At 36.3% G+C, this 26992-nt stretch overlaps 1 protein-coding gene across 9 annotated transcripts in view; it reads left to right on the forward strand.

Annotated features, from left to right (window-relative positions):
- PHTF2 (putative homeodomain transcription factor 2) overlaps positions 1-26992 on the forward strand; it is a 114443-nt gene that overhangs the window by 20148 nt on the left and 67303 nt on the right. For 7 of the 9 annotated variants that reach the window (XM_041722752.1, XM_041722755.1, XM_041722757.1 and 4 more), the window contains exon 2: positions 7187-7266. In XM_041722752.1, the coding sequence (XP_041578686.1) occupies positions 7222-7266 (45 nt within the window). In that variant the 5' untranslated portion in view covers positions 7187-7221. Of the gene's footprint in view, positions 1-7186; positions 7267-26992 lie in introns of those variants that run through there. The other 2 variants (XM_041722759.1, XM_041722760.1) reach the window with 2 other exon arrangements.

The raw sequence follows: 26992 nt of genomic DNA on the forward strand, positions 1-26992 counted from the left end.
GAGTCAATAACTTAAAAGATTACTTTTAGTACTTAAAACAAATGTTAAAAAAGTAAATGTAGGAATTTTGAGTAAAAATGAAGTAGGAATTCAGTTAGCGTTTTTTAATCTCTACATAAAATCATTTTTAAGATCTATTATGTCTTTAAGTTATTTGAATATCGTTTAGTGCTCTGTTATTTTGATAAAGAGTACCTGGACCACTTATTCAGTTAATGTTTCTATTAGAGGCCAGTAATAACATATCCATATTTGAATGGAGCCTGATTTGTTGAGGGTAAAAATTTCTTGGTAGTAAATGAGGAAGTTAAACCATTTAAATGGATTATAATTATTTGATTTTTCCAAGTGACACAACAGTCAAATAAAAATATGAAGTACTTAAAAAAAAGCACAAAAGAATGCTTAACAAGTTACTAGTAGAGATGTTGTGGATATATGTTAAAGTTAAGAACCCTGAAACTTACAAAGTTGCATTAAAGGACATAACCAGGTGGATTGGTTGTACCCATCAGAAAGTTCATGGAGGGCTTTGTGGGTAGTGTTAAAATTATAAATCTAGAGATTCTCTTAGATTTCACAATAGCTCAAAATGCTTTTATACATATAGCTTTAAGAGAAGTTACTTGCCTATAATTTTCCTGCTTAGATTAGATTTTATCCTCTCACTCAAAATATACAGACTATGCATTGGTTCCATGCAGGAAAATAAAAATTGTAAATAAATATTCTTTTTATGAACTGGTTGGTATAAGAGGAAATGCTCTTTTTGTTACACCTCATTTTGCATTTCATTTTTCTATCTTAAGATTGAAAACAACTTTAAACATACAGTGTGTGGTATTTATTCTTCACAACATTTCCATGAAATCATATCCTCATTCCAGCTTAAAAAACTTTCCAAGAATTGTAACAATTTAGAGGTCACATGATTAGAAAGTAGCAGCCTTGGTACTAGTAGATTTCCTTCTGCCCATTACCTGTTCCCTCTACCAGGGTTTCACTGTTTTCAGTATCAGTATAAAAGTTTTGATTTGAACCTTAGTATTTATTACCTTTTAAGAGCGTAAGAGCTTTGTCCTGGTTTCTTTTCTTTCTTTCTTTCTTTTTTTTTTTTTTTCCCAGTTTTATACCTTTATTTGACAATCAATGATTAGTTCTCATCCACATTAACAGTCTGTAGATTTTTGAAAGTGGTGACAGGTATGTAGGTAACCAGCGTGTAGAGCTTGTTTAGTGAATCTTCATCCTCATTACATTTTCTAGATACCTGTACATGGATACAGTATGGGGAATTCCTTATTCCTTTGGCCCAGACAGCTTTGTTGAGCCTGGTATCAATGCACACATCTGGAGTTCCCATCTTCTTCAATGCAAATTTCTAGATCTCTGAGTGCCTGAGGGACACGCTTCTTGAAACCCACTCCACAGATACGTTTGTGAATGTTGATGGTGTATTCTCTGGTCACTGCCTCATTGATGGCAGAACGGGCTTCCCTCTTCTCGCCACCCTTCTTTGCGGGAGCCATTTTGCTAGGCCCTAGTTGGAAAGGACTTGTTCCTAGTTTCTAAAGTCAAAAAATCACTTATTTTAGCTGTGGAGGAAGCAACTGAGTTATATTTAATTTTAACATTTAGAACATGGCAGATTTGACTTTAACTCCTTTTCATTGTACTTTTAAAATCTACAAATAGTTATACACTGTTTGATTGAGTGACATGTCAGTAAACAGACTGGCCATGTTTATTATACTTCACAATATTTTTACCTCTTACTGTGAGGAAAGAGTATGTTTTTGTGTTTATGTGCATGTCGTGGTGGTATAGGAGTTGGAACCAGTAGAATTTTCAGTTCTGGTCCTTAAATTGATTCATGTGTGAGGGTGTTTTGGTTAGCAGTTTTTATTTTTAAAGACTTGATTTATTTGACATAGAGAAAGAGTGCACACCAGTAGACAGTGGTGAGCAGAGAGAGAGAGAGGGAAAAGCATGCTCCCCACTGAGCAGAGAGCCCGCCATGGAGCTCAGTCCCAGGACCCTGGGATTATGACCTGAACCGAAGGCAGACACTCTACTGACTGAGCCACCCAGGCGCCCCTGGTTAGCAATTTTTAAATTTGGTTTGTGAACATTGTGTTTAATATATACAGAAGAGCAATAGGAGAATTCAGAGATAAAACATTGAACTGCTCTGAAACAATTTATGAATGGAATGGGGGCACATATCAACAAGTACATAAAAAACAATATGTTCATTATTGGGAACACAGAACAGGATGATGAACAGTCTTTAGTGGAAGAATTTGGGAGAAACTTGTAGGATGATGACCAAACAGTCTTTAGTGGAGGAATTTGGGAGAAACTTGTAGAGAAAGTAGAATTTAAGAGGCCTTCTGGAAATACTCCTTGTTTTGGAAAGAGAGGTGTTAATTTTGTAAAATCCTCTCTTGTTTTGGAAAGAGAGGTATAAGAAATGTAGCGTGGTTGAAACAGGATATATGAGAAGATGGTAGCAGTAATATTGGTAAGTAGGTTAGGGTGAGATTTTAGATGGTCTGAATATAATCCTAAAGGGTAATGGGTCTGAATAGTTTTCTAAAGGCAGCAGGGAGTGATGTAAGTTTGTTGAAAAGAATAATACTGAGATGAGGGCCTAAGGAGATTTCTATAAACTACCTTTTAAAAATAACATGTGTTCCATTTTGTCTAAAAGTTTCTGCTATGTTAAGTTCTGTGCACATAACATTGATTTAACTAATAGTAGTGTTTTGGGGTGAATTAGTAAAGAAATTCAGAGAAATTGCTGTATGTTATTGGAATTGTTAGTTGTGTAGCCTTTATTGAGCTGTGGAATGTTTGGCTAGATGGTATACGTGAGAAACTAAGGCCCAGAGAACTCAGAAACTTACTTAAAAGCACATAGCATTTAGGGATGCCTGGGTGGCTCAGAGGTTGAGCATCTGTCTTAGGCTCAGAGCATGATCCCAGGGTCTGGGATCAAGTCCCACATCAGGCTCCTTGCGGCGGAGGGGAGGGCCTGCTTCTCCTTCTGCCTGTGTCTCTCATGAATGAATATATAAAATCTTAAAAAAAAAAAAAAAAAAGAAAAAAAAAAGCACATAGCATGTAGTGTCAGAACTTGGATCTAGAACCCAGTTCTCCTGATGCTTAGTCATCACTTTTTCTCTGCTCTACTTCCTCTACTGCATATTATAATGTACGGGGTACTTAGAAACATGAAGGAGGAAAGATGCCTCTCTTTTTCCTTTAGTGTGTTTTTATATAATCAAATCATGCATGGCCATAGTGCTTTTCTTTCTTTCTTTCATTCTTTCTTTCTTTCTTTCTTTCCTTCTTTCTTTTCTTTCCTTTTCTTTTCTTTCTTTTCTTTTCTTTTCTTTTCTTTTCTTTTCTTTTCTTTTCTTTTCTTTTCTTTTCTTTTCTTTTCTTTTCTTTCTTTCTGATTTCATTTATTCATTCATGAGAGACAGGAGGAGAGAGGCAGAGGGAGAAGCAGGCTCCATGCAGGGAGCCTGACATGGGCCTCAACCCCAGGTCCCCAGGATCACACCCTGGGCTGAAGGCGGCGCTAAACCTCTGAGCCACCCGGGCTGCCCTAGCTCTTCATTTTTATTTAAATACCAGATTTCTTAGTACAATCATTGCTGGAAGAGACTCATACTTTAACACTTTCTGTCCAAGTGCACACTTATAAGAAGCTTCATCTTAGGGTAAGTAGGATTTGAACTGACTTAAGAGAATGGATGAGAGGAGAAAAGGAATGAGAATAACAGCACAAGCCAAGTGTTGGGGACAGGCAAAAGTTGCTTCCAAGTATAGTGAAAGTCGTAGTCGTGCTAGAACAGAAATTTGTTTCAGAATAATGAGAGAAGTTCATTGTAATATGTAGTGTTTGATAGATTGACTTTTTCCTAACGTAGGAAATGGTTAAAAACCTGACCATTTCTTTGTTTACAAAGAATACCCCTGGGCATTAATATATTTGATAGTGAGATTTTATAAAGTCAGACTTAATGTAAGATCTCTTCAGAGTCCCCTTTTTCCTCCACCCAGGCTTTGACATCATAAATACATTTTATGTGGTCTTTGATATAGTAAAATGTAATTTCAGATGTTTTGACAAGGTATAATGATTAAAGCGGTGTTAAGGAGAGAATTAGTTCAGAGTAACTGTCTATACGGAGATTTAAATATTATGCCTGCAGTTAGCTCTGTGGTTTTATAATTGGATTATTTCTATATCTTAATACCCATCCTTCTATCAGATCAGTTGATCAGAAAAGATTAAGATCCTCAGTTCAAGGTACTCAGTAAGCTTTCTATGCTACTTTTTTTCCTGTAAATTAACTTTAATGTCATAATTTAGCATTAAAATAGTTAGCTTGGTAACTGTCATTGATAATAGAGACTGTAAACCTGTATTCCTGGACTCTCAGAACCAAAGACATTCGAAGGGCTTTAGAAATAATATTAATTATTCATGAAATCATTTGTTGACTTATTCTTTGTTATTTATATTCCTGTGAAATTTGGTTGCCTTTGAGTATACTTTATCAGATGTCTGATTCAGAAATCCATCTCCGCATGCTGTAAAACCTGTTTTAAAAATAGGTACGAGCCACTTGTGTCACTGAAAGGTTGTTGACACAATGGAAAAACTATTAAATGAGTTTGCAGAGCAAACCTTGCCATTACTGAAGAAGGGCTTGTGTGTGTGTGTGTTTTTTTTTTAAACAGATAGAATTGTTATTTCTGTAGATCGAAATAAATATAATTAAAATGTTTATAACATTTCATATACCTTGTGCCCTGTTAAAATTGATTTTCAGAATTTATTTCTAAATGTAGCTAGGTATAAACCAAAGTATATTTGAAAATTATCATTTTATTTGAAAATGATCATTTTATTTGAAGGAGTCAGTGTTTTCCTCACTTTCATTGAAGCTTTTAAAAAAATTATTAGTACTTACATACCCACTTAGATATTCTTCAAATATATTAAATATCTCATATATTTAATAGATGGACTGAATAAAAAAATCCTTTCACATTTTGTATATGAAATGCACATTATTTACACTCTTGGGGAATTAAAAGAGAGAATCTTCATTTTGGTTGATAATGTGGAATTTTTGTCAGTAAAGATTGGGTGAAGTGAAAGGAGAGTAAAAGTGGAAAGTTGATCATTCTTATAGTTTTTATACCATTTTTTTTCTAGTTTGCATTTGGCAAGGGTTAGGGGCAGGAGAGGGGAGAAGGAGAGTTCTAACCAGTTTGGAAAACATGTGTCTTGACAGTCTTTTGTCTCAACAAATATAATGAAGGTTAGAATGGATAGTCCTATAGCAGAATCAATGGAAAAAACTTCTGGGATGAATTGTGTTAAAGCTGATGAATTATCCCCAGAAATCTCCAGGACAGAAGAACCAAAACGGGAGATTTTAAGGTCAGTAAGAGAAAGCTTCCCCCAAACCCCTGGTGGGAGAAATTAATAGTAGCCACACCTGACTAAGAAACTTCAGTAGAGGTGAACTTTGAAATCTCTAAATACTCCATGTACATATAGTTGGGAATTGACATTGTGATTTTATGATAGTCTAGTAGCTATTTTTATTTTAAATGTCAATAAAAACTGATTGTATGTATTCCTTTTCTAAACCATTTTCCATGTTTTAAAAAGGAAATACAAATACTTCCCAGTTCCTGGCTTGCAGAATTTTTAAATTAATAACAAAAATAGTTATAGTTGAACAGCTGCTGTATACCCTGGACTATGCTAGACATTTTATGAATATTACGTGATCAGTCGCAAAATCCCTCCAGGGAATGAATAGGTAGTTATTCCTGTTGTACTACTGAAAGAAGCTGAGGTTAGAGAGATTAAGCTACTGCTTCAAAATTACATACTAGGTAGTATTTGAATCCAGGTCTTTTGACTCTATGCTCCTCCTATGACAAATGCCAGGGCATTTGTCAGGATTTTCAAAAACCTAGTTTACTTGAATTTGGTCAGTTAAAGACAGAATTATTATCTTAGGAAAGCTAATAAAATAATCCAGTTCATCACTGTCAAAAATACAGGTATCGAATAAATACTGCCTTAAATTTTATTTAGAGATTGATCACTTGAACATTTGACTTACCTGATAGTAATTTTCTTATATTTGAAGCCTAATGTGCTCCCAAGAACGATTTATAAACCTCCAGTATTTTGTTGACTCTGGGCAAAGTCTGGAGTGGTAGCATCTGTACAGTCGCAGATCTGCACGTGCTAGGATCAGCTTTGCTGTGGTGTGTTGCTCCCTGAAATCCTCTGTGGCCTTGGATGATCCTGATTTGTAATGAGTTCTGGGGCAAGTATCTGTGTTTGAACCTGTTTAGGCTCATCCTTAACACCATACCAGAGGCGCCCTCCATGCCAGCCTGGTCTTATGACTAGAGCAGTATTCCAGAGTTAACTGGAATTCATTTTCTCCAGGGCTCAGGAACCATTAAGTTTAGTATCCAGAACTGTTTTAGGCAAACACGAACAAGATGCTTATGAAATGGTCTGTGGTAAATTTCTAAGTATTAGCAAACTGTGATATCTGGGAAGTGTGTAATATTAATTATTCCTGTGTAATTAAGTCTAATATTGGTTTAGTGTTTAACATAAATTAAGTTTCTCCAGTTATTTGATTTTAGTTCAAATTGGTGCTTACTGAGTACCAGAGAACATTAAATATGATTATAAATTTTGGCATCTTTATCCAGCAATCCTTTAGCAACAGTAATTGGCATTAATTCCCAGATAGGAACTATAGCAAAACCGGTCTGTTACTGAGTGAATGAATTGATTTCTGTCATATGTGAATTTATAAAGGAAGAATTTCCAGTAGAACCTGGGAAATCCAGAAATTTATTTAAAAGGCTTATTTTTAAAAATCCATCTTGTTAGAAAATTCAAGTGCTATGTTCACATAGAAAGATCCTTTTATTATGGCAACTGATTTTTGTTTACTTAAGAAGAACCTGTTGCTAAAATAGTAATGAGGAAGGGTGTAATATAAGTATAGTCATACACCCCTTGCTCTGCAAGTAACCAGAGTGCTATGTACGCATGTTGTTCAGTCTCCTTCTGGAAGGTGGAAGTAAAGTCGTCCGTATGTTTTTCTCTCTTGCACAGCCTAAAATGACGAATGTGTGATTTCAGTGGAATAAATGGCGTCCAAAGTCACAGATGCTATAGTCTGGTATCAAAAGAAGGTAAGTTGATAGTCAAGGCTTTCAACTTTTTAAATATTCTTACTCTAAAAATGCATAGTTTTTCTTTTGATACTGTGGAGTTGTGTCACATATTACCTGAAGTAATAACAAATAGATTTCAGGATCTTTTGAGTGTAAGGGGAGCATTTTGGTTTTCCTTCTGCTAATTTTATTTCTAAAGAAGCTAGAAAGATGACACTTATCAATGGTTTTTCTCCACTTTTTACTCCACATTATGAAAGTTAATTAAAGTGGCTAGATTAATTATTTTTAGCTATAATAGAAGCCAAATTTCCATGATTTTGAATATAACTAGTATTTTATAAAAACATTAAATTTTTCTTGTATTAATTTCTTTTGCAGCTAGGATTAGCAGAGCTATTACAATTTACAACTGTTTTATTTCAGGAAACTATAGTCTTAATCTGTTTCTTCTAAGGTGCAATTCAACAGTTGAATCTTTTCAGTAAAATAAGCCTTTGGGGACTACATTTTTCAAACCAAAATATTAAAATGTTTATTTTGATGTTTTAGGATTAGTTGTCATAACTACTTAACTAGCTGTGTCATCCTATACGTTTCAAAATAAACTTTACCCAAGTAATTTTTTATGAAGTGAAAGAATAAATGCCTTTTTCCAAAATACAGTAAAGCATTTACTGTATTTGTACAGGAGCATTTACTCCTGAAGAGTGTTGTTTACACTCTTTAAAATTTATGTTGTACATCTGGTTTTTTAGGTTTTTAGTGTATACAGTGAATTATGTTTGTTTTCATGCTTTAAAACATTTTTGGTGCCTTATTCTTCAGGTCCTAGTAACAAAAAATAATTATATATTGAAAGCTTTTCTCATATGGGATAAAATCAGACAATTTGTAAATTTAATTGAATTGAAAATGGTAATTAGGGTGCTTTAAAAATTAAAGAAACCTAAGAATACAGTCCATCTTTGTGTTATTTCTTTTCTGTGTAGAATATACCACAGATGTACACTATCATGTTACATGGAACGTACTGAATCAGAAGTACCAATGTTGATCATACTATAAATTTAGTCTTTTGTAGTTCTATATTGGTGTCATCTTTGCCTTTAACCTCCACTCAGCTTTAAACTGAATTAAATAAAACTAATTTTTGTTTTATTTCCTTCATAGATCTTTGAAAGCTTTCCTCTTAATGTCTACTTAAGAGATTTAGTAATGTTTATTAAACATTTTATCTATGTGACTTTTTATGTTAAACATTTCAAACTTCACTGAAGATCATTTGTAGAATGTACTAGTTTGACTTTTCTTGGTAACAGAAGGTTTGAAATATTACACTTACATTCAGTTAGCACACTAATACCCTTCTTATTGGAGGGTCATTTACCTAGTACCTTTGAATATGTGCAACCAAAAAATTCTCCAGAGCAACCATCACAGATGTCACAAATTGTATCTAGCAAATGTAATAACACATTTTATGTTAGTGAGCCACCAGAACCATTAACCAGATTTTATTTGTTCTATTTTTAAATTTTGCTTTTATATTTTTCTTGAAGAAATACATGTGAATACTTTGAAAGATGAGTGTTTCAAGGCCTATTTAAAAAAAAATAGCAGTACTCATATTACCTTTCTCTATCCTTATGCAACTTCTGAGTTCTCCCCAGAGGCAATTAAATTCTCGATAGCTTAAACCAAAGTTCTACTACTCCTCATCCCTGGTAGGGAATGAGGAAGGATGAGTTGCAAATGTGAGATGTGAAGTTTTGGTTCATAATTACTTTTGGGGGAATGCTGACATTTGTGGGTTAGAAATCAAAGATACTAAATGGCACGCAGTACTCTAAACTAGGGTTGGCAGACTTCTATAAAGAGCCATATAGTAAATACTTTAGGCTTTGAGAGCCATAAGGTTTCTGTGACAGCTACTCAGTTCTGTTGTCATATAGTACAAAAGCAGCCATAGATTGTATGTAAGAATGAAATGAATGGGGATGGCCGTGTTCTAATAGAATAATTTGCAAAAACAGGCAGTGGGCTAGATGTGGCCCAGAGGTCTTAGTCTGCTTATCTGTGCTCTATCATAGTCCCAGACAACAAAGAATTGCCCTGCTCAAAATGCAGTGGTGTCTTGTTAAATTATATTGATTGGTTTTTTTAATGGTATTTACTTCATGTTTTTAAACCTTGCTTTTTTATTATTTCGTTATAGATGTTACTTGTTGATTTCTGACTGTATGATAAGGATTTAGCTTTATTAAATGAGTTACCCCCCCCAACCTTGTTTCCCCCAATCCTCCCAGGAACAACAAATTTTGGTGAAATCAATATACAGGACTTCTATTTGTATATGCATTGTAGAGTTGGGTCATATACTATGATATTTCCTGTCTATGCTACTTCTTTCCTGTTTCGCTTGATTTTCCTAATTCTCCAAAGTCTCTGATAAAACTATAGAACTCCTTTAGTTGTACTCCATCGCATTCCAGTATTCCAGTAGTTCCTTTTTTCCCTTGGGAATGGCCTCCTAGAAACTCTCTGCCCTTCTGCTCCATGCTGGGGGAACTGGCCTCATGTTACACCTCTCATCTGCTATCTTGGTATTCCCTTTTATCATCAGCCTGAGAGTTCCTTCAGAGTCACACAAATTTGTTTTTGCTTTTTCTTTTAAAAATATGTTTATTTAAAAAGGCATTTTTTTTAAAGATTTTATTTATTCGTTCACAAGAGACACAGAGAGAGAGAGAGAGGCAGAGAGACACAGGCAGAGGGAGAAACAGGCTCCATGCAGGAAGCCTGACCTGGGACCCGATCCCAGGTCTCCAGGATCATGCCCTGGGCCAAAGGCAACGCTAAACCACTGAGCCACCCGGGCTGCCCTAAAAAGTCATTTTAGAGGCAGTTATGTTTCAGTGCAAAGAAAGCTTGAGTACTGATGCTGATACTTACTGATTATTTCATTTCTTTGAGTTTCACTTACCACTCTCTACATTAACTAGGTAATGGTTCTCATCTTTTCAGTCATGCATCCCTATGAAATTTCCAAATTCTCAGAATCTTACTTACAGAAAAGTGTGTATAACACATAAACACAACAAAATTTCACATCTGATTTGAACCCCATAAGTCTTATATTAAGGTAATTTTTAAGACATTAGTATTTTAAACATTCTTTGATTTTGTGACTAATCATTTGATAGTATTTACTTTAGGTACGCCTGGGTGGTTCAGCGGTCAGGCGTCTGCCTTCGGCTCAGGGCATGATTCTGGGATCCAGTCCCTCATCGGGACATTTTCTAATAGCTTTACATTTGTGAACTTATTTAGCATAGGTAAATAATGAAAGAGGAGGTCTGGCTGCACCTGGCTGGCTTAGTCAGTAGAGTATGTGACTCTAGATTTCGAGATTGTAATAAATTCAAGCCCCAGGCTGAGTGTGGATCCTGCTTAAAAAAGAAGAGAGAGAGAGAGAAGGTCTGTTTCCTGTTTCTGAACATTGATGGGTGAGGCTCTGCTGCCTGAAGCTGTTGTAGTGACTTCCTCCCATGAGGGGAGCTTGTCAGCAGGCTAAGGATGGCAAAGGTGACTCAGAACCTGAGTTTTTCAGGATTTTTGAGATACAGAATTAACTCTGGAAATGACCTACTTTGGGACTTCTTATTGTGTGAGTTAATAACTCCCTTATTTTTTTTCAGTTACTTAAATTAGAGTTTTATTTCCTTGCAGCTGAAAATGTTCCAAATGATACACAAGAAATGCATTGTAATGGGATATGGTTTCCCATAAGGGCCTCTTTTGCCTCTAGATGGTTGTATTAGTAGATAGGAAATTGAGACCTACCAAGATAGAAGTACCAAGCCTCAGACAGATGGATTTATTACATTTTCTCTTTTAATTTTTTTTCTTGAACCATGTTCTCATACATATCATTAAATCTTTAATGTAATTTTAGGCTACTGTGAGTTATAGCATGTTATGGTTGAAAGAACATTTGTGTTTGATTTTGTTACATCTATCAGGTTGTGATATTGAAGATGTTACTTAATCTCTCAGCCTCAGTTCTGTCTTTTGTAAACTGAGGATAGTCATGTTTCTCCTGTGTTCTTTACAGGGTTGTGAAGGAATAAGTCAATTTTAACTATGATTTTTAAAAAGTTTTTCAAAGCAGTTTATGAATCGTTCAGTAAATCTGAAGCATCACTCTTAAAAATAATATTATGTATTTTATGAGTTGGGATATATTAGATGAGGAATTAAAATGGTTTTCAGTACTGAACAGTTTCTGTAATAACCATGTTTATAGTACAGCTATTCCTCCTTCTGTCCGGCCAAAGAGGTGGCTATATGGCTAAGACAAGACCAGATATAGTACCTCACTCATCTCCTTGGCCACAGTAATTGGCCTACGTATATCTGACGACCCAACTGTCCTTCTACAAACCTAATTATTTAAGAGTGTAAATAATGGGGTGGGTGGTAGGGGCAGAGGGAGAGGAAGAAAGAGAAACTCATGTGGAAGCCCAGTGCAGATCCTGAGGTGGGGCTTAATTTTATGATCCTGAGATCATGGCCTGAGTGGAAATCAAGAGTGGACCGCCCAATCAACGGAGCCACCCAGGTGCCCCTAACCTTTATTCTTTTTTTTTTTTTTAAGATTTTATTTATTATTCATGAGAGACACAAAGAGTGAGGCAGAGACATAGGCAGAGGGAGAAGCAGGCTCCTTATGGTGAGCCTGATGTGGGACTCGATTCCAGGACCCTGGACTCACAACCTGAGCCAAAGGCAGACACTCAACCAATGAGTCACCTAGGTACCCCTAACCCTTTTGTTCTTAAGTAAAGCTGATGGAAAATACCTTCTTGCCTCTTTCAAGGAGCTAGATGGATGAAAGTCTGCAGCAGCCAGAAGAGAATGAGACAGCACTAGAATGGGTCAGGAGTAGGGAAAAAAGAGATACCACAGGCCAACGTGGTGCTCTAGTTTGTGGATTCACTCCACCCTGATGTTAACTTCACCCCTGAACTTTGAATTGTTTAGGCATATCAGCCAATAAATCCCCCCCTTTTGCTGATGCTAATGTGAATTGGATTTTTTACTTATAAAAGAGTTCTGATTAATGCAAAGGCAATCAATATATATATATGTTTCACTGAGGTATACTCAGAAGACCACAGGATTTTAGGTTTTCAGCTTCATGAATTTTGAGAAACTGGACACCTGTTTGTGTTCAGGACTGTTTGTGTCCGGTTTATGAAAAAGAACTCAGGTCAAGAAACAGTGTTATCAGCTGTTCAGAGCTTTCCTCCCTGCTTTCAGCCACAGGCTGCCCTCTTTGAGGGTGACCACTGTATGAGGGAGTACATCTTAATGGGTAACACGAACATAGGTTTTGGGGTTGGAAAGCTGAGATTTGAATCCTCGTTCTTGAAAGCCAGTGTGATTTCAGACAAGTTGCTTAATGTTTCTGCATTTCACTTTCTTTGTATATATAAATACTATTTTTTGTATTTATTTGAGGATTAATTGATTATATATGTAAAGTTTTAAGCAAAGTGCTCCACAGGGTAAGCTTTCAATAAATTTAAGTTATTTCTATTATTATTATTTTGTATTCCCCATACTTCTCAGATGAATTGCTCCCCAAATTTACCAGAGTGCTTTATTTCATGAATTCTAAAATTCTCATGAGGCTAAAAAAAGATGCTTACTCTTACTCTAAATGAGAAACCTAGAATGTCTAATATTCAGTGCAAGAACAGCGGGTATTTGTTGATGTTTGCTCTCTAACACTCTTACAGTAAAGTCATGATTAAGTGTAATTTATAAAGCCCAGCTGTCTTCGCTGCAGTCACTGGTCATGTTTTCCATTTCTTCCTTTTTCATGTCTCTTACTTGCCAAAAACAAGACTTGTCCTACCAGAAATAGATTGGTTAGTTACTGAAATATTTGCCTTTTCACTTATAATTTTTCTACCCATTTTAATTATGAAGTTCTTAATTTTCCACTCTTATCCATTCCCAGGTTGGGTATTTCTAGCATAAATAATTTGAGTTTTAATTTTGTTTACAAGAAAAAAACAACACTGTGCAGTAGTCATGATAGTTTGACTTTGGAGATCATCTAGTTTCTGTTAAACTTTTTGCTTTATAAATAAGAAACCTGATGCCTGTACATCTAATAACTTGATCATAGTCATGAATTAGTAATAAAACCAAAACTCAGGTCTACTGACTTTCAGGTCACTCTTTACTTCTCTACTAAAGTTGCTTTGAAAAATGGACTGAAGAAACTCCTATAAAATTTCCTTGTTTAATTTGAGAATTTTTTAAAGATGACTTCTGATGTGAATGTGGGGAGGTATACATCTTTTCTTAAAAAGATGGTTAGTAGGGATCCCTGGGTGGTGCAGCAGTTTAGCGCCTGCCTTTGGCTCAGGGCACGATCCTGGAGACCCAGGATCGAATCCCACGTCAGGCTCCCGGTGCATGGAGCCTGCTTCTCCCTCTGCCTGTGTCTCTGCCTCTTTCTTTCTCTCTCTGTCACTATCATAAATAAATAAAAATTTTTAAAAAAGATGGTTAGTATTATATATACATATCTGTAGATTTAGCAGCAGTAATTACAGTGATGATGATAGTACCACCACACATTTAAATAGCATTTATTTTTCAGAATGCTTCCATTTCTGTTTTTATCGTTTCATTTATTGTGACAATGAAATGACTGAAGTCAGTGGTTGTAACAAGATTTATGAGAAGTTATATAAGTTTTCTGGGGCTTTCATTACAAAGGACCACAAACTAGGTTGCTTAAGATAACAGAAATTAATTTTTTTCTCAGTTCTGGGGGCAACAAGTCTAAAATCAAAGTGTCAGCAGGTTTGGCTCCCTCCGTAGGGAGGTTTGAGGGAGAAACTGCCCCGTGAGTCTCTTCTGGCTTCTGGTGAACACAGTCCTTGGTGTTCCTTGGCTTTCTGATGCATCATTCCAATCTCTGTCCCCATCTTCATGTTGCCTTTCTTCACTCTTCCTATAAGGACACAAGTCAGTGGATTTAGTTCCACTCTAAATCCAGGATGATCTCATCTTAAGATCCTTAACCAATTACATCTGCAAAGACCCTATTTCCAAATGAGGTCCTGGTCCAAGGTCCTGGGTAGACATGAATTTTTGTGGGATATGCTACAGGAGTGTGTCTAAAGCATATGATTGGTTTGAGTGGATTCCATATGGAGATGTGTAGCTTTATGCCCTACTGTGTAGCTATATCCTAGACTACCAGTATTGGACTGAGTAAAAGATCAGGATCCTCAATATTTTCTTTATATTCTTAAAAGTTAAGATTAAAATTATTCAGTTAGCTACTACTTTCCTATGTGAAATGTTAAGGAATAAGTTTGTAATAGAATTAGGCACAATTTTCTACATCGAGTTCTTACTAAGTACAGAAATATTTGTGTTCTTTAATTATATGAGGTTTAGTGTCTTAATTATTATAAATTATAATACTATCCTTTCCCTTTAAAAAAAGCACATGTAAATTACACCACTGTATATATTTCTCAATGTTCTAGTCCTTGAGTGTCGTCAGATTTACTTTTTGATAAATTTTTGACTCTTAAAATACCAGTTGTTTCTATTAGAACCAAACAATATTGTATGTAAAGGTAAACATTTAAATGTTTACAGAATATTAATCTGTGGTTCCAGATATAAAACTGTAAAAGTTGAGTTAAAGTATAAAGTTTTTAAAATTCAAACTCTTACTGAATCAAATGTATGAGAATATATTTTTTTCTATTTTTTTTTCCATAATGGCTACAGACTTTTGAATAATCATCTACCTCTTTGATGCTTCAGGATTTTGTTTGGGGCTAAATATGTACAACACATTAGACTGATTATGTGCTGGAGGACATATTTGGCTTTCCTGAATAGTTTAGGTTACCTGATACTATTTTTATTTACCAAGCTTAAATTAGTTTCTTAACTTTATTGAGCTTAATTTGTCTAGAATATTGAGATGAGAATTTTTAAAGGTTGCTATGATAATTAAATGAGATAACATATGTAAACACCAAGTGCAGTGTTGGTGTATAGTAGGTAGGTGTTCAGTCTACTTACTGATTACCGAGTAGTAGTTCCTCTCTCTGTTCTCTTTTGCTAAATGTGGAGTGTTGTTACTAATAATATATTTGGATAACTAGAGGTTTTGGTTAGTAGTTTTTCTAAACTGGACATTTTTGTATCTATTAGAAGACATTAGAAGGAAAACATTAGAAGTGGTCAGATTTTTTTGTATTTTTGAGAATTCTTTTCTTGCATTTCATTGCTTTCTCCCTTATCCTTTGTTTTAACTTCTAGCACAAATTGTTTTTTTCTCAGCATATGTCATGTATTTGAGATCATTTTTTTCTTTCATGGCAAGGAGAGGTGTTTGGGGAAGGAACAAAACAAATGATGCTTTAAAAAGTGGATAGATTGGGGATCCCTGGGTGGCTCAGCAGTTTGGTGCCTGTCTTTGGTCCAGGGTGCGATCCTGGAGTCCCGGAATCGAGTCCCACGTCAGGTTTCTGGCATGGAGCCTGCTTCTCCCTCTGCCTGTGTCTCTGCCTCCTTCTCCCTCTCTCTCTCTGTCATGAATAAATAAATAAAATCTTAAAAAAAAAAAAAGTGGATAGAGTAGGGGTGCCTGGCTAGTTCTGTTGGTTAATCATCTGACTTTGGCTAACGTCATGATGTTGGGGTCCTCGAGTCAGCCCCATCAAGCTTCGTGCTCAGCGGGGAGTCTGCTTGTCCCTCTCCTGATCTCTCTGCCCCAACCCCCTCTTTCTCTCTTTGTCTCTCTCTCAAATAAATAAATAAAATCTTTTTTTTTTTTAAGATTTTGTTTATTTATTCATAGAGACACAGAGAGAGAGAGAGGCAGAAACACCAGCAGAGGGAGAAGCAGGCTCCATGCAGGAAGCCTGACGTGGGACTCGATTCCGGGTCACCAGGATCACACCCCAGGCTGCAGGCGGCGCTAAACCGCTGCACCACCGGGGCTGCCCAATAAAATCTTTTTTAAAAAGTGGATAGATTAAATAAATAGAAGGACAGATATAGTTTAAGTGTCGTGCACTTAACTTTGCAAAGCATTTGCAAACACACACTACACTATTTGGTGAATTTTCTGAGTATCTTTCAGAGACCAAACTTTGTTTCATTTTTTTACTCTTTCCAAGAAGTTCTTTAACTTTCACTGCAAATCGAATAGCAGTGGCTTTTTCTAGTACTTTCCTGATCAGTGTTTGTTTTTGTGTTTTAGTTACGGTTTTGGTTTAGAATGCATTGTGATTTATCTCTCTTATTGCTGTGAATTTTCACTTCTGTGGGCTTATTTCCATTTGGTTTTTTCTTTTTTTTAAAGATTTTATTTATTTATTCAGAGAGAGAGAGAGAGAGAGGCAGAGACACAAGCAGAGGGAGAAGCAGGCCCCATGCAGGGACCCCGACATGGGACTCGATCCCGGAACCCTGGGATCACACCCTGGGCTGAAGGCAGCGCTAAACTGCTGAGCTACCCAGGCTGCCCTGAACTGATTTTTCAAACACATCTTTAAATGATTGAGAAACCTTCATTCATTTCTTTCCTTCTCTCTTTCCTTCTCCCTCCTTTCCTTCCTCCTGTGGCCTGTTTGCCTGAAGCTATCCCTGAGATTGCCTTATGGTAGAATCTAACTTCTTTTTTTTAATTTATTCATGATAGAGAGAGAGAGACAGAGAGAGAGAGAGAGAGAGAGAGAGAGAGAGGCAGAGACACACAGCGAAAGAGAGAGAGAGAGAGAGAGAGGCAGAGACACAGAGAGAGAGAGAGAGGCAGAGACACAGGCAGAGGGAGAAGCAGGCTCCGTGCAGGGAGCCCGACAACGGGACTTGATCCCGTGTCTCCAGGATCAGGCTCTGGACTGAAGGCAGCCTGAACTGCTGAGCCACCCAGGGATCCCCAGAATCTAACTTCTTACTAAGGAATCAGAAATGTATAGACAGAAAAGACCTGGGAAAGTAGGCATTCTAATATTTTGAGTTTACAAATGAAGACACTGAGAGATAAGGAACAAGGTTTGGTTTTGTTTTTTAAATCTAGAGATCTTGTCAGCTGTACCACGAGTTATAGAATTTTCACTTTTTGAATGAGTAGAACCTGTGCTTAATTGAGATAACCAATTAAATGCCTATGGGTAAAAAAAAAAAAGGGAAAAAATAGAGGGTGGGGAGAACCTTGCACTGTTCCCTAGCAGTATCCTGAGTTGCTACCCAGTAACGTTTACCGACTCCAAGGAGACCTATATTCAGTACTCCTGAGTATAAAAGTACGGGTTTCACAAAAACACTTCCAGTAGAAAATTCTGTATCTATTTTTAAAGTTTTTGCAACATCTTTTTACCATGTTTAGACACTGTGACTACATAAATACCAAAATGGTTAGTAGTATTTATGTTTGTCCTCTTTAGAAAAGGAGTATTTGGTAACAGAAGGTTTTTGTTTTTGTTTTGGAAGTACTTTGATAGGTCAGAAGTAGGAATTTGTACATAGGACATAACTTCTTTGAAATGCTGTGGTTCTCTTATTCGCTTTTTTTTCACCTTTTGGATAAATGAAGAAAGTTATTCCATTAAAAGGAAACATCTATTTGCTTGCAGGAGTTGCCAGGTACAGTGCCTAATAATTAAAATAGTTGTTTACACAGGTATAAGGAATTCCAAGAAACAATGTTATTTGACTAGAGTTGAAGTTTTTAATGGATAGTTTCTTTACGCCCCCTTGGGAGTTGGGGAAAAAAATATTTTATGACACACTGGAAAACTAGTTTCTAACCCTTTTCATTTTCTTATGAATAGATTTAAAATAGAAATGTTACTCAAGGATATGATGTTTGCCAGTTATATTCCAAATATCTTGCCTTCAATTTATCTTTAACCATGGTAACAGACATAGTGGTGAAATAAGTTGGTAGTTTGCCACTGGCTGCCTAAAATTAGGTGAATGTACAAGCTTTGAAAAGGCCCGAGAGTGTCTGAAACACTGGTGTTAACCTGCTGTGTGTTTATAGTGCCACAAAGAGTAACATTTATAAATGCTGTTTGACAGAGTAACTTAAAAGCCAGATTACTCTTTGCCATTTAGCCCTAGGATTTATTCAGATAAAAGCTGTTAATTCAACACTAAGGAGTGATTCATAAGAATAAAAACACTGAAGAGGGTATACAACTTAAACATTTCTCATTCAGATTTTTGCTTAAAATTAATATCTTTATTAAGTGGATATGTTATACTTGTTCATTTAGAGTGGAGTCTTGAGTTTGCTTTCTGTTTTAGGTGTCCTCCCTACCACACCCCATGATGGGATAAGAAATACAAAGAGTTCTGGTTTACCTTTTTTTTTTTAAGATGTTATTTATTTTTTCATGAGAGAGACAGAGAGAGGCAGAGACACAGGCAGAGGGAGAAGCAGGCTCCGTGCGGGGAGCCCAACATGGGACTGGATCCTGGGACCCCAGGGTCATGACCTGAGCCAAAGGCAGACGTTCAGCCACTGAGCCACCCAGGGGCCCTGGTTTACCTTGTTTATAAGGAAGTGGGTTGGTATGTGGCTCTAACCAGGTAAAAACATTATAAAGAGAAAAGTCAGGTGGCCTTATTAAAATTTAATTCTTTTAGAGCTTTAGGGAATAAGAAGTTGAGGTCATATTTTTCCTATCTCAAAGTGGTAGACAGCAGGATATATTTTTTTAATTACTGCTTTATGGACGCTGTAACACTTTGTTATGTGATCTATTTTTATTTACTGGTAGAAAACTAAGGAAGTTGCTAGGTGAGGCCTTACTACTTTGACTTCCTGTAGGGAAAACTCAGTACATTTAGTTTTACCAGTATAGTTTGACTTTTAGGATCAAAGACTTTTATTACCAGGATGTTCTCTCTCTCTCTCTCTCTCTCTCTCTTTCCCCCTGGCAGAATTGGCAACTCTCTGTACTTAAATAACATTTATGGTGGACCTATGAGGTATCAAGCACTAAGTACTTACCTTACTACAACTCTGCTTCATGGGGTACCAAAATGCAAATAACTATGATGCTTTATGGTAAATGCTACAGTAGAATTATTCTTAAAGTGCTGTGAGAAGTCATATAAAGTTCTGTCTAAATTTGTTTTGCCAGTCACCATTCTGTTACATTTATATCCTAAATATTTTTCAGATTTGCTAATGATTCCCCTTCCTTCATTATTTCTTCTTGTTCCAGTTAAATATCTTCTCTTCAAAACCTCCAGGGTGATTTATCTTAAATAAAAATTTGAGCTTGTCTTTACCTACTGAATAACAGTCTCCTAAGACTTCGTCTCACATGTGGAGAAACTCCCAAGTTTCTTCACAAAGGAATTTTTAAAAAATCTAATTTCAGTTAGCTCCCTAGCCTCATCCAGCCTTTAGCTTTTATTCACTAACTCCAAACTCCATCAAATACAACTTTTTGAAGTCTCGCCATGCTGGTTTTTACCTTATTGCCCCACATCTGCTTTTTTTTTTTTTTTTTTAAATCTAACTGAAATTGATCCTTAAAACTCAAAGCTGGTCTTCTCCCTCAAGGATATCTTTCCTAATCCTGTGGGGACTGCATTAGGTCCCAAACTAGTTCCTGTACTAGCTCTCTTGTGTGTGCTCTGTTCATGGCAGAAGGTAGTACTCTTTTTTTTTTTTTTTTACCTTGATTCTCTCTCTCTCTCTCTCTCTCCTTTTTTTTTTTAAGATTATTTATTTATTTATGAGACACACACACACACACACACACACACACACACACACACACGAGGGGCAGAGACACAGGCAGAGGGAGAAGCAGGCTCCATGCAGGGAGCCGGACACAGGACTCGATCCCGGGTCTCCAGGATTACGTGCTGGGCCAAAGGCAGATGCTCTACCGCTGAGCCACCCAGGCATCCCAATTCTTTCTCTTTTCACAGCTATATAAAGTAGCATGGTACTTACCTACCGTCCTTCAAATATCAACACTATTGTTTGGTTGTTTTTAATTATCATTGTGAAATCTTGGCTTCAAGATATTTGATGTGATTCAGCCTGTTGGCAGTTACTCATGCTCAGGTGGTCCTCTCTTGCTAGTAGGAGCCTATTCAGGTGGCTTCTGAGTCTCTAGTTATATTGTTATTCCTTTGAAGAAACAAATTTGAAATGGGATCAATTCTTTCTGCATATAGACAGGGAAAGCCACAGGGAGATCCTGATCCTTTTTACCACCCTAGATAGAAACAGTGTTGGTGGTATAGTTATAAACTAAATTCTTTCTGCTCCATCTAAGAGCAATTATAGGGAACTCTTTTTATGTAAATTCAGTTTTTCTTCTACCTCTTTGTTATATTTTGTGTATTTGTGGGGATCATGACCTGAGCCAAAGGCAGATGCTCAACCACTGAGCCACGCAGGCCCCCTCATTTCTCAATTTATTGGACTTAGTTTTTTTCCCCTGTTTGTGGAACTTAGGAAAATGCTGGCCAAGTTACATAAAAGAATGTGGTGCAGTGGAAAGGACATGGAGTTGTAAATCAGAACTTGAGTTTCTGGGATCCCTGGGTGGCGCAGCGGTTTGGCGCCTGCCTTTGGCCCAGGGCGCGATCCTGGAGACCCGGGATCGAATCCCACGTGGGGCTCCCGGTGCATGGAGCCTGCTTCTCCCTCTGCCTATGTCTCTGCCTCTCTCTCTCTCTCTCTGTGACTATCATAAATTAAAAAAAAAAAATTAAAAAAAAAAAAAAAAAGAACTTGAGTTTCTGCTCCAACATACTAGGTGTAGAACTCTGATACCTTTTAAAGTCTCAGTTGTCTCATCAGTACAAGTTAATTCTGGTCTGTACAGCATAAGATTGCAAATCCTTTTACAAAGCACTTGACAGAAATTGATACTTTTGTACAGTCTTAGTGTCAGGATAAATAGTTCATTATAAATTTTACAAATACTGTAAGTGAATATTTTATTTCTTCCTCTGAGGCCTAAATATCCATACTAAAGATTAAAGTTATAACTTCTGTAGACATACTTGAGTCAGTAGCAGTTTTATAGCCTTCTGGATTCTTACAATTACAGTATACCTTTTTTTTCTTTTCTTTTCTTTTTTAATATTTATTTGAGAGGATGAGAGAGGGAGACCACACACATCCATCTGGGACAAAGGGGAGGGGCAGAGGGAGAGAGAGAGAATCACTCAAGCAGATTCCCCAATGAGCTTGGAGCCCAATGTGGAGTTCCATCCCAGGACCCCAAGATCATGACTTGAGCTGAAAGCAAGAATCGGCTGCCCAACCAACTGAGCCACTGAGGTGCCCTACCACATACCTTTTCTTGACCAATGATGATGGTGGTCCAACTCCCTTAGATTCTTATTCTGAGGAATCTGGACTAAGCACCTAAAAGCAATGTATCTTAAGTTTTTTTCTCCATTTTAATCTTATCCTGTATAGATAAATGGAAAGAAGCCAAACAATATTAATGTATTTGATTTTGAATAATTTATATCTGTTTCATGGTCTCATTTTTTATTTCAAGTGATTGAATTAACAGCAATAATGTCAGGTATTTTCTAAATTACAAGTATAATTAAATAACCAGCATATGTTAATACTTTTGGCATTGAAATTGCCTCAAAAAATGAAACACATTTTTATGCTATTTGTAGTACACTGTTAGAAATATGTAAACAAGGAAAATACTGTAGTCTTAATTGGTATTATGTACACATGGTTTAGTCAGAGTTATGTTTGAGAATAATAAACCAGAATATACCCTATGATAAATACTGAAAGAATGCAAATAAGGCATATGTGTTCCTTCCTTGTCTCATGCTGCAGTATGAAGGAAAAGGAAGCATTGGGCAATTCATCCAAATGACATAATAGCTAACTTTTATTGAGCTCTTATGTGTCTGTTACTATTGTTAGCTCAATGTGTAGTAGCACATTGAATCCTCATAGTTACCATGATTAGTATTAACTGTTTTACATATTTTTAGAGCTGAATAATTTGTACTTCGTGAAGTTTGGTGTATTCTCATTTGCTTTTTTAGCAGGGTCTGATCACTTCCCTACTGGCGAGGCAGCCAGGGAGAAACGAGAGATAGGACTATCTATCAGGGGCTAGGGGTTAAATGCCACTCTTCATAGGTACCTGTTAGTGAATAGAGCCAAGACAAGAAGACATAGGTAGGTTTTGTGTAAGGTTGTGAATGAAAATACTGATAAGTAGTTACTGGCTCAGCTGTGGAGCCAATCACCAGAATTTGAATTCCTGTATTCTGCTACTTATGTTTAACTTTGTATAATTTAAGTTTTTCTAACTGTGCAATAGGGATACAGTAATATCTATTTCATAAGAGTTGAGAGGATTAAATGAGTTAGTACATGGAACATGTGTCTGGTGCTTGATAAATAATAAATGCTAACTATTATTATTTTTTTTAAACAGTTTTTTTTAAATTTTTTATTTATTTATGATAGTCACACACACACACAGAGAGAGAGAGAGAGGCAGAGACACAGGCAGAGGGAGAAGCAGGCTCCATGCACCGGGAGCCCGACGTGGGAATCAATCCAGGGTCTCCAGGATCGTGCCCTGGGCCAAAGGCAGGCGCCAAACCGCTGCGCCACCCAGGGATCCCGCTAACTATTATTATTATTAACAATATTAATTGCCTTGGCTGACAAGGACCTGGAAACCAGAAACCCTAATATCTTTCATCAACCAGGGTGGGGCCTTCTATCCGGCTGGGTCCCAATCAGTCTATGGTTATTTTAGAGATAGGCTCTAACTGTGATCTTGGGTGGTATAAAAGTTGTTTGTTTTCAGTGAGTATTACCTGATACCAATACTTTTTTTACCTTTATTTTCAAATTACCCATAATTTTAATACATACTATTTCTCAGACAAAACCCCTGATAAAGATGTTGTATGAATTCTCACGGGGAAAAGTTTGGGGAGAGATTTTTGTTTAAAAATGGGAAAATTCTTCAGAAATCTCTCTTTACTATAATAAATGAGAAAACTCAGAGAAATCAAAGTAATTTGACTGAAGTCATTGAGTTAGTAGTGAGGCTGGATTTAGTCCTGTGCCCTTACTAACTAATTAGTTCTCCTGCTTTTGCTTTTATTTTTATTATTATTTTTTTATTTTTAAAGATTTTATTTATTCATGAGAGACACAGGCAGATGGAGAAGCAGGCTTCATGCAAGGAGCCCAATGCAGGACTCGATCTTGGGGCTCCGGGATCACGCCCTGAGCCAAAGACAGATGCTCAACCGCTGAGCAACTCAGCATCCCAGTTCTCTTGCTTTTAAGAAGAAATAATAAAACAAATTATTTTAGAGTGAATATAGGTTTTCTGATTTTATTTCATTTTGTAAAGAGGATAATGTCTTAAGTTGGTCATGTAATAGGACTAGATTCCATTTTTTTAATTGCTTTATAGAAGGATTTTTTTCCCTGAAAGCAATACTGTGATATCAACAGACTATAGTTTGATATTGTTAGATTTTTAAAATCAAATCAGTCTGTGTGTGTGTGTGTGTGTATTTCCCTTTAAACACTTGTCATGTTATTTTTACTTAAAGAAATTTTACAGAAATATAGCTGTTCTTTTTCTACAAAACAGTTTTATTGATGCCAAATAAGTGCCATAAAATGCACTTGTTTTAAGTATCCAATTCAATAATTCTTACTGGGATGCCTGGGTAAGTATCCAACTCTTAATTTTGGCTTAGGTTGTGATCTTGGGGTCATGAGAGCTAGCTCTGCATCAGGCTCTGCACTCAGCCTCTGTTGTAGCATGTTTGAGTACTACTATTTTTTTTTTTTATTGCCCAGTAGGATCCCATTGTGCCACATTTTTTTAATTCACAATTGATGGACATTTGTATTGTTTCTAGTTTTTACTGTTATGAATAATGCAGGCCAGGCATAAGCATTTATGTAGAGATCTTTATATGTATATATATTTTCATTTCTCTTGGGTGGGTAAGTAGGAGTAAAAGTACCAGGTCATAACTGTCAAACTTTTTCAGAGTGGCTGCTTCACCGTACATTCCTACAAGCAGTGTATGAGGATTCTAGCTTCTCTACATCCTTGCCAGTATGTTATTATTTGTCCTTTTGGTTACAGCCACTTTAGTAGGAGTGAAGTAGTGTCTCATAGGTTAATTTGCATAGATGTTTCTTTTCCTTGATTATTTATTTTGGGTATTATAATTTTACTTCAAAATTACTATAGCTTTAGAAATTCTGGAAGAGACTGGCATGATTGTCTTTGCCATGTGAAGTGTTGGTTTCGCAGAAAATTCTGACTCCATCCTTGAAATAAAGTCTTTGAATTGTGATTTTAAATTTAGGTCTCTTCAGGTAAAATCAAAGGGAAAGAGAGTGATTACTTGTCACAAAAACAATAATCAATTTTAGTTGGTTGGCATATTACTGATCATTTACTTTAGCTCTGCCAGTGACTAGTTGAGTTGTAGGGGTTTTGGTGTGGGTTTTTTTTTTTTTTTTATCTTGATCTTACCTATTGTCATTAAATAGCACTTCATTTTCTTGAAAGTGTGATGATAGTTGATGAAGTAGTCATAGAATTTTCTTTCCCCTTTCTGGTATATCTAAGAAAACATATCAAATGATTGATCTCATTTGGCAAAAGTGTTCATTTCTTCATCTTCTTAGGTTGGGCAATAAAAGGTATAGCAACATAAATATTTAATCTACAGTTTGGAGATGCCTAGGTGGCTTAGTGGATGAGTGTCTGCCTTTGACTCAGGTCGTGATCCCAGGGTCCTGGGATCGAGTCCTATTTCAGGCTGCTCTGGGAAGCCTGCTTCTCCCTTTGCTTGTGTTTCTGCCTCTCTCTCTTTCTGACTCTCATGAATAAATAAATAAAGTATTTTTAAAAAATCTATAGTTTGATGCAGTAAGACATTTATAGAATTTTCCTTTTGGTTTTACTTAAATTGATGAGACCCTGTTTTAAGGAATTTACAAGGTGTACAGAACTTTAAAACAAGTTGCATTTTGGGGTTAAATCGTGCCCAGTACCTGTTAAACAGTACAGTTGAGAGGACATTATAAAAAGGAAATGTTTCCTTTTTTTCCTTTTTTTCCTCTCAGTCTACCTCAGGTGCCTTGGTGGGAATGTTTTCCACTCTTCCAGGATGGCTTAGAGCCTCCACTGTGCACAAGGTATAATAAAATTGGACTTTTAATTATAATCATGAATACAAAGAGAAAACGATAGCTATTCTTGGGTATGTGATTAATTAAAAACAAATCTTGGCAAGTGAAAGAATGGATATATCTGAAATAGGTGGTATGTTTACTTATTTTCTTTTTGTTTGTTTACTTATTTTCTAAACAAATAGTTTGAAGTGGTTTCTGCTACTAAGACACAGCAGTTTTCACAGATTGCTATTATTTTGAGAAAAGACAACTAAGATTTGTCTTAGGAAGGTAACATTGTGTAATGTTAGATTACACAACATCGGTGTAACATCTGTGTCTGTAGATGGGATCCAAATTCTGTATCTTAAAAGTTGTGTGACCATGAGCATGTTGTTTTACTCTGAGACTCAATTTCTTGATTTTTAAAATAGAAGTGAAAATGTTGACTTATGAATGGTTTATGAGAAAATTCCAGCACAGTGTCTGAGAGCTTTTAAAATAAACATTCCCTTTCATGTTGACACAATTTGTATTTGTACCACACACAGATAACTCCACGAGTCTTAATAACTTAGAAATCAATCGCATTAAAACAAAGACAAAAAAACCAAGGCCCTTGGGGCCAGCCATCTTTTGTTTGAATCTGATTCTGTCGTTTGCTGTCTTGTGACTTTGGGCAAGTTATAGAACTTCTCTAGATCTGTTAAATTTTCTTTAAAATTGAAATAACACTGTCTATGTCAAGGATTGTTATGAGGATTAAATGACATTGTATAAGTAAATTGGTTGGCCCAGAGCTTCCTCTGTCATGGGTGTTGTACTAGGTGAATAAGAGCAGGTGACATTTACTGAACACTTACTGTGTGCTACACACTTTCCTAAGTACTTGACATGCATGTAGTCTTCACAACGGGCCTAAGAAATAGGCATTCCTGTCATAGTCCTGATTTTATAATTGAGGAAACTAAGATTCGGAGAAGTCTGATAGTTTGCTTGGGGCCACACAGAGAATGCACAATAGAGCCAGAATTTAAACCCAGGGGCAATGGGCTACAGATTCTATACACTTTAACTGATAGTGATGCCACTCCCAACTTTATAGCCAAATCTGGCCTATTTCTTCTGCCACTTTTTCCTCCCCTGGCTGTGGGGCACTCAGATAGTTGTAGGTAATGGCATTAAATATGTCTTTTGTGTCTTGTTCCTTGCCTGGACTGCAGTATGTGAAGAAACAGCAAATGTTCAGTAAATGAAGCAGCAATGATTGTTAATACGACTATTGATTTCACCAGAATATATTTGCCTCACCTATTGGAAGTCTTGGACGTATACTGACTAGCTTGGTTTTGGCCAGTGTTACTTAACTGAGTACATCAACTTTCATAAATGCATGTTTGGCTACATGACCTGTGTTGTCAGTGAAAGCCTTTTCTTGGACTAGGTAGGCTTACTGTTAAAAGTTTATAATTTAACATTTTATAAAAA

Source organism: Vulpes lagopus, chromosome 11 (genome assembly GCF_018345385.1).
Source record: "Vulpes lagopus strain Blue_001 chromosome 11, ASM1834538v1, whole genome shotgun sequence".
NCBI lineage: Eukaryota > Metazoa > Chordata > Mammalia > Carnivora > Canidae > Vulpes > Vulpes lagopus.